The following is a 12,163-nucleotide window of genomic DNA, read 5'->3' as shown; positions in this document are numbered from 1 at the left end:
AAATCACTCGCGGTATACTCCGACCGCCTCTTCCTGTACTAAAGTCGGGTTACACCAATCAGGAGCTGCTTTGACAAGCGGTCGGAGAATACCGTGAATGAGTGAAACCGCGAACCGTGAATTCCTGGGGGAACACTGTATAGTGCTTTAAAAAAATCTGTGCTGATCATAATGGCACGTAGCCCAATTCTATAAAAGACACGCCATATAAAGAATCACGCTTAGCGGCCAAGAAAAATCAGGCCAAAATACCTGCGCCCACCTGTACGTATTCTATATTTTATTTCAGATTTATGATGTTTCTAAAAATTCTCTTCCCCGTGCATTTTATTTGGTTTTTATATTTAACATATGCTGTTTTCTTCTTTAACAAAAAATATTCTTTTATACTACGCACTATGCCCCGGATTTTTATAAAAGTCACTTAAATTTGTGCACCAAAATTTGAGTGAAATCCTAAGGATATGCACTAAACTTAATTGGTTAATGAGCCAGTTAATGGCAATCATTGGGCACTAAAAATCAATTATTGCCATTAATTGTCACCAATTAGGATTTATGCGCTATTCTATAAGGCATTACACCTAAATCCAGTAGCATGTAACTCAAAAGGAGGCATGGGCATTTCAGAGGTATTTTGAAAAGTTACATGCATCGTTACAGAATAATAATAATAATAATAATAACTTTATTTTTCTATACCGCCATACCTCAGCAAACCTAACTTGGTTGTCAGCATTTACACCAGGTTTCAACAGGCGCAGGTTAGGTGCAGGGGAAAAAAAAAAAAAAATCAGTGCCAAGCGCGATTCTATAGAGGGTGTGCCTTTTATAGAATCATGCTTTGTGCTGATTTTTTTCCTGCATCCAACTTTGGATGAAGAATTCCCCTCTACGAGGGGCTGTCACTTCCACTTAGGTGAACTAGGCAGTGGCTTAGAGCTCCAAGATTCTGGGGGTGGCAAAAGTCAGAAGTCAGCAGGTAGCTTGAGGAAGTATTTTAAATCCCCCCCCCCTTCCCAGTTTATAGTGGTCAGAACAGCTGGAGCTCAGCAGGCAAACTGGTAGCTAAACAAGGAAGTACGGGCCCTCAGTTCAAGAGCTGCTGTGTTCCTGCACACTCTGACACAGTCTTCCTGTTACAGAGTGGGCGGGGCTGTGGTAGGCCTTCAGAGTGCATGTGCTGAGGCCCTGTGCTTCCTTGTTCTTTAGCAGCCAATCTGTCAGCTGCTGCACTGACCCAGGGAAGGAATAATAAAGAGAAAGGGAAACTGCTGGACTATTAGGTTTGGGAGGTGGGGCACGCTGGACTATAGGCAAGATGCTGTACTGATAGAGAGGGGACTGAGCAGTTGGCAAGAAGGAAGGGGAGACAGGAAAAGGTTAGACTATGCAGGTAGGGGGGTGCTAGACAATGAGAGGGAGTGGTGAGATGCGGGACTGCATGGGGGTTGCAAAGCATTAAAGCCTTGTCCATGGCATCTACTGTAATATCCTTGCACTGATCCTGCATATGCACCAAGCAAGCCACAAACAGCTTATGGGAGCTGCCACAAGAGTGACTGTTTCCATGGCAGTGGAATAGCCCTAGCAATGCGGGGCTATACTTTACATTGTAATTTGAATATTTGTACTGCTGTAACTGTCTTTTGCTCATGTTTGGTTTATTTTTGCTGTATACCTAAGGTGACCATACTTCCCGTTTTGAACGGGACAGTCCCGTTTTCAGACCTCCTGTCCCCACACACAGCTTTGGGACGCCGAAATGTCCCGTTTTCAGGGGCAACATCCTGAAGCTGTGCTCGGGGACAACGGGACAGGCGATCACTTCCTGTCCCTACCTGCCGCACGCAAAAAATAAAAAAGCTGTCCTCCTTCCTTTCCCCCAGTCCCCTGTTATCTACCTCCCTGCTGCTGCTGCCGCTAATCGCCGATATGAAGTCTTCTTTCTGACGTCAATTCTAACGTCGGAGAGGACGTTCTGGGCCAGCCAATCGCTGCCTGGCTGGCCCAGAACGTCTGACGTCGGAAAGAAGACTTAGTGTCGGCGATTAGCGGCAGCAGTAGCAGGGAGGTAGATAGCAGCTGACTGGGGGAAAGGAAGGAGGAAGGCTTTTTTTTGTGTGCGGTAGGGAGGGAAGGAGGTAGGCAGGCAAGCAGCATGGCTTTGGCCAGGAAGGGAGGGAGGTAGACAGGCAGGCAGGCTGGGTTCGGGGGTGGGGGTGGGGGTGGGACAAAGTCTGGAAGACAGTGAGAGGGACATAGGAAGGAGGCACTGAGGGCACTAAGGACATGGGAAGGAGGCACTGGGAGCACTAAGGACATGGAAGGAGGCACTGGGGGCACTAAGGACATAGGAAAGAGGCATTGAGGGCACTAAGGACACAGGAAGGGGCACTAAGGACACAGGAGGGGGCACTAAGGACATGGGAAGGGGCACTAAGGACATGGGAAAGAGGAGGCACTGGGGGCACTAAGGACATGGGAAGGAAGGAGGGAGGGAATAGAAAGGGACAATTGTTGGGCCTGAGTGCAGAAAAAAAGAAATGAAAGAAAGGATACACAGTCAGAAGGAAATGTAACCAGAGACTCATGAAATCTCAAAGCAAAGGTAAGAAAAATAATTTTATTTTCAATTTAGTGATCAAAATGTGTCAGTTTTGAGAATTTATATCTGCTATCTATATTTTGCACTATATTTGTCTATTTTTCTATAGTTACTGAGGTGACAATGCATATTTTAAAGTCATCTGCCTTGACATGTTCGAAACCCCCCAAATATAAATGATAATTAACATTTTCTTTGCATATAGTGAGCTTTGTAGTTTTTAAAAATTTTATGGTTACCATTATGAATTAATAAGATATTATGTGTACATAAAAAATGAATGGAAGAAATTGGGGGCAGGGCTAGGGTGGGTTTGGGGTGGGGCTAGGGCGGGATTGGGGGCGGGACTGATAATTAATAGATGTCCCCTTTTGATGAAAAAAATAAATGGTCACGTTATGTATACCTTGAATGAATTCCTTCAATAAAGAGGTAAATAAAATTCAATAAATAAAACAATAAAATAATAAATGACTTGCCCAAGGTCACAAGGAGCAGCCATGGGATATAAGCCTGGCTCCTCTATTTCCGAGCTCACTGTTTTAATCATTAGGCCACTCCTCAGTCCCAGTAAAAATGTTTTCGTGTTAAAACATCTAGAGAAAAGTGTATAGCTAATATTGATGTTTCCATATCATTTTAAGTTGACAGCTTATCCCAACAAAAAAGGTATTCATGTTACTCAGCTTTCACATCTACTTCACAGCGGTTATTGCATTTCTTTCTGCCGTCTTGCCAACTAAGCAGGGAAATCCATCAGGTCCAGGGGATTTAACATTGTTTCCCCTCCAGTTGCCTCAAAGAATGAATAATTTGGACACCTTTTATCATTAACTTGCTGCTCCTAGATAACAGGAAATATGGGCTATGTGGCTAAGCCACACCACCCATCACTCTAGATTTCAGATTAAAATTCTCACATCCTGCCTGGTTATGATATTGCAGCATTTCCTGACTAATGTCCAAATGATCCCACAATGACCACAGCATCCTGCTGCTTAGTCAAAGAGCAGAACTGCACACAAAATGCAGGTTCAGGCCAAAATGGAAGGTACGAACCAACCTAAAGTAATCTAGTAAAAGGCTACTGGAGATACAAAACCCCAAATTCTATTTAAAAACTGCTAAAAATTGAATGTGCAATTTTGGTCGCATACCCAATTGCGTGTGCAATTTAGCTGAATAAAAGCTAATTAGTGCCAATAATTGACTTAACAAGTAATTATTGGTGCTAATTAACCTCAATTATATGTTACGCGAGAGTCAAAAAAGGGGGGCATGGAAATGGGCGTGTCATGGACGGATCTGAAACTTGTTTCTGGTTATATAATCTCACTGTATGACTTAATATGGAAACAAACATTCAAACGATACTCAGGTGAGGTTCAAACCCCACGCTGCTCCTTGCGACCCTGGGCAAGTCACTGCCCCAGGTACATCAGATAGACTGTGAGCCCACCGGGACAGATGGAGAAAATGCTTGAAGTACCTGTATGTAAACCCGCTTTGAGTGTGGTTGTAAAACTACAAAAAGGCAGTATATGTCCCAATCCCTTTCCCTGATGTCACAATGCCTGGCAGAAACCCAAGTACTAGCAATATTCCAGAGCTCATATTGTGATGTCATAATACCTCATTCCAACAATGCCTAAGAACCAACCTCATCGGTGATGTCACAATGGCTTTATTGTTCTTCACTTGGCTCACTTCTGACATTGCATTGGAGGAGAATGTGGCATAGTGGTTAAAGCTACAGCCTCCGGACCCTGAGGTTGTGGGTTCAAACCCCATGCTGCTCCCTGTGACCCTGGGCAAGTCACTTAATCCTCCACTACCCCAAGTACATTAGATAGACTTTGAGTGCACCAGGACAGATAAGGAAAAATGCTTGAAGTACATACTGTAAACCGCTTTGAGTGTGGTTGTAAATCTACAAAAAGGCGGCATACAAGTTCCAATCCCTATTCCTGGTAGGCCTTCCACGATAAATAAATAAATGATGGAAGCAAACTGTTAGTGGCTATTCTGAAAAAATTTGTGAAGTATGGTATTTAAAATCACCAAAACTCTGGTTAATAATATTTTCTCTATATATTTCCCAAGGTATAAAATTTAGTGACGGGCCACAGGTTTGTTTATGTTTATTAAATTCAAGTTTAGGGCTCTTCAGCTTGGAAAAGAGACAGCTGAGAGGAGATATGATTGAAGTCTACAAAATCCTGTGTGGTGTAGAACGGGTAACATTTGGCTCGATTTTTCACTCCGTCAAAAATTACAAAGACTTGGGGGGGGACACTCAATGAAGTTACAGGGAAATACTTTTCAAACCAATAGGAGGAAATATTTTTTTTCACTCAGAGAATAGTTAAGCTCTTGCCAAAGTGGTAGAGAACTAGAGAAGAATCTCAACTAGATCAGACTAGAGGGCTAACTTACTATGGGCCATAATTTACTGTTATTACATAGGAACCAAAATATGAGGAAGATAAGTTCATTTTCATCTTTTATGTTTTGTCTGTGATAGGAATTTGCTGAGCAGGTGAGCTGCTATAAGCACGGAGCAAGATGAAGATCAAACAAGGAACAGAAGCCATTGCCTAGCAAGTATTCTGACAGCGTGTTATAATGGTGACATAACTTTGTAAATGCCTGCTGGATAGTGCCAATTAACTTTGCCTTTCACTCCTCTTCCAGAATTTTTTTTTAAAAAAACCTCTGCTTCTGCTATTTGCATCTTTGACATGTTCTCTTCCGTGGAGCTGTCACAGAGGATACAATAGTCTCTCGATTTTTATGTTGAACAGAGGATTGGATGGCTTGTGAGCAAGAAAGATGTGATGGAACACGGAGGGAGCAATGTGCTGCTATGGGAAATCTTCTGTGTGCTTTCTCTGGAAACACATCACAAACTAGAGAGAGGAAGGAAAACAAATCTTTTCTCGTTTATTACAGAAAGGCAAAGTGTGAACAGTTAAAACCCAGGCTGGAGAGGGAGAGAGAGAATACAGGAAGCATTAAGAGCTGTGGGGGGCATTTTTGATAGGATGTTTAAGTCTGAGTTTGGATGTTTTGGGAAAGAAGTCCAGAAATCCAGTAGAGAAAATGTCCATTCTCAAAAACAGAAAGACATCTATATATATATATTTTTTAAAGACCCATGTAGACGTTTTGGTCCTTAGTACGTCTATCATTTTTTTTTTTTTAGTCATTCTCAAATATAAAGATCGCCGTGCTATATCGGTGCATGGCACTGTCGGCGCACTGGGGCAAGCAGGCGGAGGGGATAGGAGACCCTCGGCCGCTGCCATTGTAGTTTCTGCTCCCACGGGTGGCCCGATCCTCGGGACAGCCGTCGGGGGGGGGGGCTCTCGGCAGGCCCGACAGTGGCCCAATCCTCGGGGCAGCCATCGGGGAGACCTTTGGTGAGCCGGAAAGTGGCCCGATCCTCGGGGCAGCCGGTGGGGATGCTTTTAGCAGGCCGGACAGCTTCAGGAGCAGTCTGCCATGCTGTTGCTGGGCGTCTTCAGGCTGCAGGTGAGTCGGGTCTGCAGCTTGGAGTCCCGGGGAGGCTCTTGTTGGGGGTCAGGTGTGCCGGAGGGGTTCTTGTAGTTTTAGGCGTTTTTTCCTTCCTCCGCTGGTCTTCTCCCGGGTTCTGTAGGGAGTGGAGCCGGTTCCTTCGAGCCCTCGGGGACATTTTTAGGCATTGAGGGCAGGCAGTCATGAGGTGAGCTTCCCCGGGGCAACGGATACACACCTCGTGGGGGTCCGTGGAGCTCATTTTTCTTTTGCAGTCCGGGCATTTCTTGAAGCCAGGTTTTGCTGCTGGTTTTTCTGTTCTTTCTGCCTTTGTTTTCTCTTGTTTTCTTTCTTTTCTGTTTCTTCCTTTTCTTCTTGTTCTTTTGAATGGAGAGCGTGATCCGTCCGTTTGGGAGGGCGGATAAACTAAACGGATTAGTGAGGGTCATAGAAACATAGAAATAGACGGCAGATAAGGGCCCACAGCCCATCCAGTCTGCCCACCCTAATGTCCCTCCCCTACCTTTGCCCTGTGAATAGATCCCATGTGCCGATCCCATTTGGCCTTAAAATCAGGCACGCTGCTGGCCTCAATCACCTGCAGTGGAAGACTATTCCAGCGATCAACCACTCTTTCAGTGAAAAATAATTTCCTGGTGTCACCTCGTAGTTTCCCGCCCCTCAGCATAGGACTACCTGCACATGCTCAGATGAGGCTCCCAAAAGCCTCACCTGAGCTCTGGAAGAGCAAGTCCGAATTGGGAACGTAGATGACGTCACCAAAAGTGGGGCTGACTTATACTGCTTGTCCATGGAGAACCCTTAAGAGTGCCCCACTGCTCTCTAAGCTCAAATGGCTGTATCTGAAGCTGCTTGGGCTGAGAACTTTTCAGCACCCCCTCATAATACAGGCTAGAATGTACAGTTTTTATCACATCTTTGGGTGGTGGGAGGGTGTTGCTCATGCCTTAATCTTTTCAGTGGTCATCTGGTCAGTTTGGCACCTTTTTAGCGTTTAGACGCTTTTAAAACAGGTCTAGCTCCAAACGTCAAAAAAAAAAAAAAAGTTTTTTTAAAGGTTTGGTAATCCCAGTTGAGTATCCAAGTTCTAAGCCCGCCCTAAGCCTGCCAAAAACAAGCCTCTAACAAGCCCCCTTAAGATTTGGAGACACAGGAGACAAAACAACCAGAAAGACCTCTAGAAAGTCTGTTTTGAGAATGTCCACTTGGACGTCCAAGTGCTGGTTTATGCTGTCTTTTGGACATCTATCTTTTAAAAAAAATGAGCCCCATAGTCATACTTATACGACTAGCTTCAGGCACTGAAGAATACTGAAAAGAAAGTTGACCCTTTTAGAAAAACATCATGTAGATCATTGTAGCTATGTTGACAAAAGTTTATAAATAGAAAACACTTTGGCTCCTTTTACAAAGCCGCGTTAGCGGTTTAACGCGCGTAATAGCGTGCGCTAATTTGCCGGCCGCACTAGTCGCTACCGCCTCCTCTTGAGCAGGCGGTAGTTTTTCGGCTAGTGCGGGGGTTAGTGCGCGCTAAAAAGGTGCATGCCCTTTATTGTAGCTGCGTTGCTAAAAGTTTGTAAATAGAAAATGGAATTAAGCTGATCTTTTTATTGGACTAATTTTAATACATTTTTGACTAACCTTTGGAGACCAGATCCAAAAATAAGTCTCACCGCGGTGTTTTGAATAAGTCTCAATCTGTTAATATTTTTCTTAGTATTGGCAAGGTAAATGATGTTACAATAATCTAACATTTCTCTCAGTCCCTGCCTCTTTCTTAGGTGTTAATACAGAAAGCCCTGCTTTAGAGCCACTGACCACACAGCTTCTATTGCAAGCTTTCTGCAAAATATTATACACAGGATTCAGTATTCAATGAGCATGCAGATTACTGCCACTCATGCACTCACAGGGATAGGGACATTAAAAAAGCTACCTGGGTCTGCAAAATGGCAGGTAAGTCTAGCAGCTCATTGATCTGACGTGATCCAACCCTTTCCTTTCCCCTGATATGAAATGGCACTCCCCCATCTCCTGATTTAACCCCCCCCCCCCCCCCGACTTAAAAGTACAAAATTCCCTGGTGTCTAGCAGCACCCGTTACTTCCCCTGGCCTTATCTGACTTCCTTCCCTGACTTAAAAACAAAACATTCCTGGTGTCTAGTGGCACCCTTGTCCCTGATCCAGCCTCCAGTCTCTAGCCAACATTAAAAAAAAAAAAATCCCTGTTGCGTAGCAACACCTCCTACTCCAACTTCTCTCACTCCCCAACACTCTCCTCCCAGTCATACCATGACGATGCAGGAGTGATGCCATAAAAGCAGACTGACCCATCTTGCATGTGGAGTCAGATGCCTCCATGTTTCAAGATGACGATGCTCAGGCAGGATTGAGTGGGCATTGCTCCTCCTTCTTGAGGATGCAAGCCCGACTGGATTCCGGCCCTCGTTGCCCAGCCCTGGTCTAGTAACTCTCGCTTTCCCTCCCCCTTGGCAATCCTCCAAACCTGTGTGTCTTCACTTTCAGTAGCAGTAATTAAATCAGGCTGCCTCTGGCCTGCCCTGGGGCCTTCTCTCTACTGCATCTGCTACAACTTCTGTAATTTCTACAACTTCCTAATTTCTGCCACTACTGATGAAGACATGGGAGAAAGACATGGGCAGATGCAGGGGATGGGGGTGAGAGATTGCCACGAGACACAAGAGATCTTTTTTAAAGCTGGGTGGACAAAGGGGGGGTGTTGGGTCAAGTGGTGAGGGTGCTGCTGGCCTAGACACAAAAGCAAATAAACGGTGGCAGTATTTGGAATCTTGCATAACTATCCCTCCCTTTTATTAAACTGCGATAGTGGTCATTAGCACGGGAAGCCGCACTGAATGTTCCACGCTGCTCCCAATGCTCATAGAGGTCCTATGAGCGTTAGGAGCAGCGCAGAGCATTCAACGCAGCTCCCTACGCTAATAACCGCTATCGTGGTTTAGTAAAAGGGATCGGGGAAGGTAAGTGTACTTTTGATGACGTAGGCTTTCATGCTTTTTAATAACCCAACTAAAAAAGCTATGCAGGGCCTAGGGCAAAATTACAAAACAGGGCCCAAATGCCTATCAGAAACATACCATAACGTTAAAATTATTTATATTCCGCAAAACCTTATGCGGTTAACAAATTAACCTCCCCCCCCCCCTTTTTACAAAACCGGCAAAGCAGTTTTTAGCGCAGGCCAGTGCACTGAATGCTCTGCGTTGCTCCCGATGCTCATAGAAGTGTCGGGAGCAGGGCAAGGCATTCAGTGTACTGACCTGTGCTAAACACCGCTTTCATCGTTTTGTAAAAAGGGGGAGGGGAGGGGAGGGAAACCTGAACAATTACAGTAAAATACAAAATCAATTAAGTAGGCTGCAACCATTGAGATGTAGGCGCTTGCGCTCTCATAGCATGTGGGCCCAGGACAACTGTCCTTGTAATGCTGGCCCTGGTCCTATCATCCTTTTTCAGAAGGCATACCAAATCCATAGCATAGAGTCACATGGTAATTGAATTTTGGCAAGAACTGTCTGATCTAGGGAAAGGGACTGGGGCTTGTATACCACCTTTTTGTGGTTTTTACCATCACACTTCAAGCATTTTCCCTATTTGTCCAGTGAGGTTACAACCTATCTAACATACCCGGAGCAGTGGAGTATTAAGTGACTTGCCCAGGGTTACAAGGAATAGCGCAGGGTTTGAACCCACAACCTCTGGGTAATGAGGCTGTAGCTCTAATCACTACGCCATACTCTCCTCCACAAATTAAAATTTTCGTATATAACACAATAACCTCAATTAAGTATTTTGCATAAAATCTATTTGAAATTTGAGTTTTCAAATTAACATTTTCTCCATGATCGGAAGGCTTGTTAAATTTATAATCTAGCAACATTTCTCTCCGCTACAAACCCCCTATATGCCATCTGCAGAATATTATAATAACATCGTAAAGGTATTGTAATTACAGCCTCGGCACCCTGTGGTTGTGTGTTCAGGCCCACATTGTCTTCTGTGACCCTGAGCGGGCCACTTGGTCCCCCAATGCCCCAGGTACATTAGATAGATTGTGAGCCCACTGGGACAGACAGGGGAAAATGCTGGAGTACCTGAATAAATCCATGCAAACCGTTCTGAGCTTCCCTAGGAGAACTGTGTAGAAAATGGAATCAAAAAATAAATTATAACAACATTTTAAATTTGGACACGCCTTTCAATATCTGGTTCTTCAATAGATTATTAAGGGTTTCCTCCATGAAAATACTTGTGGTTTTAAATATTTCTTGTTCAGTAAAGAGGCATTTTCTAAAGCTTAGCTGGAGTCTACACATAAAACAAGGTGTTATGTACCCAGTTTGTCTCAATGCACATACAGTGTTCCCCCATGAATTCGCAGTTTTGACTGAAAATACAGGGAATGAGTCAGGGAATTAACCTTCTGCACAGCCGATTCCTCCTCCTCTTCTTCCCCCCCCCCCTCCACGGTCAGCCAATCAGCCTTCTCACAGCCGATTCCTCCTCTTCTTCCCCCCCCTCCACGGTCAGCCAATCAGCCTTCTCACAGCCGATTCCTCCTCTTCTTCCCCCCCCTCCACAGTCAGCCAATCAGCCTTCTCACAGCCGATTCCTCCTCTTCTTGCCCCCCCTCCACGGTCAGCCAATCAGCCTTCTCACAGCCGATTCCTCCTCTTCTTCCCCCCCTCCACGGTCAGCCAATCAGCCTTCTCACAGCCGATTCCACCTCCTCTCCCCCCCCCCACCGGAGCATACCAGATATGATTTACTGCACCCGCTGGCGCCCTAGTTGCCTTCTCCTGCCTCTCGCCTTTTTACAGACTGAAAACCGCATTTGCAGTTTTTCGAAATTCGCAGGGTTCCTGGAACGGAACCCCCGCACATTTCGGGGGAGTACTGTACATGGTTTTTCAGCTATCTGAAACTACATGTGTAACATGCATAAACTTGGCTGCAGGAAAAAAAAAAAGGAGGCATTTCTGGGTCTTTTCAGGGGAGAGTTGTGAATCTACACACCCAGCTTATCATTTTCATTTCTCCTACGAACGAAGTTCTGCATATTTACTGAAGGAGAGGTGCTGCAGTGTTGGCAGCAGGGCGCTGACACTGGCACCGCGAGGGTGGGAGGCGCCCGGGGGCGGTGGTGCCCCACCTCGCCCTCTTCTGCTCCCCCCCCACGCCCGCCCACCCATTCTCTTTCCCAGTACCTGTTTAACTTCCCCAGAGTGAGCAGCATCTCTAACTTCCTGCCCGCGCCGGTATCGGCTCTCCCTCCGACGTCTCTTCCTAGTTGTGGGACCCAGAAATAACGTCAGGAGGGGAGCACCGAGGTGATGAGCTAGAGATATGGTGGAGGAAAGTGAAGGCACTCAAGTGGCAGGGGAGGAGTGGGAAGGAGCAGGAGTGGGAAGGAGAGGCATCAGCACCCGCACCAAAGTGGTGCCCTGGGTGGTCCGCCCCCTTCCCTTTACTATACTACTGGACGAGGGGCACATTGCTTGAAGACAAACACTTGCTTTTGAGAGAAAGTTTGCTTTTATCCCCTTTTAGCTTTGCCCCTGATGCAGCCTGTTGGGACGAAACGTGGCCAAGTCAGGTATTTGATTGAAATAAATGGTGTCTCTCGACACCCATCGGCGTGTTTTGATTTGGTGTGCTGCTTTTAATGGTTGCGGATCATCGCCTCTCTTTGTTTCTGGCCCCCCCAAACCTGTTACAGAATAGGCTCCTACTGCATGTTCTCAGGGTGCCTTATGGAATCACCCCCACAATGTCTAAGGCTTGCAAAAAAAAAAAAAAAATCAGGGACATGTGCTCACCTCAGTGACATTCATCACTTTGATTGCTGCAAGCTGACCAGTCTTCACATGGCGACCCTGTGACAAGAGCAATAGTTGTAAGTGCAGTTGAAGAAGCAGGAGTTGTATAAGGCTGAGACATAAGGGATTTATTACTCCTTTGGTTAATTTGATTACATG

General features: G+C 45.5%; 1 protein-coding gene across 4 annotated transcripts in view; it reads right to left on the bottom strand.

Moving 5' to 3' along the window:
* NRK (Nik related kinase) overlaps positions 1 to 12,163 on the bottom strand; it is a 277,334-nt gene that overhangs the window by 161,259 nt on the left and 103,912 nt on the right. For 2 of the 4 annotated variants that reach the window (XM_033946124.1, XM_033946126.1), the window contains one exon: positions 12,005 to 12,061. The exons of 1 other annotated variant lie outside the window; for it this stretch is intronic. In XM_033946124.1, coding sequence (XP_033802015.1) covers positions 12,005 to 12,061 — 57 coding nt within the window. Of the gene's footprint in view, positions 1 to 8,437; positions 8,558 to 12,004; positions 12,062 to 12,163 lie in introns of those variants that run through there. One more of the 4 variants, XM_033946127.1, reaches the window with a different exon arrangement.

This window comes from Geotrypetes seraphini, chromosome 5 (assembly GCF_902459505.1).
Source record: "Geotrypetes seraphini chromosome 5, aGeoSer1.1, whole genome shotgun sequence".
NCBI lineage: Eukaryota > Metazoa > Chordata > Amphibia > Gymnophiona > Dermophiidae > Geotrypetes > Geotrypetes seraphini.
Note: the sequence above shows the minus strand (reverse complement) of the source record. Positions and strands in the feature narration are given on the sequence as shown.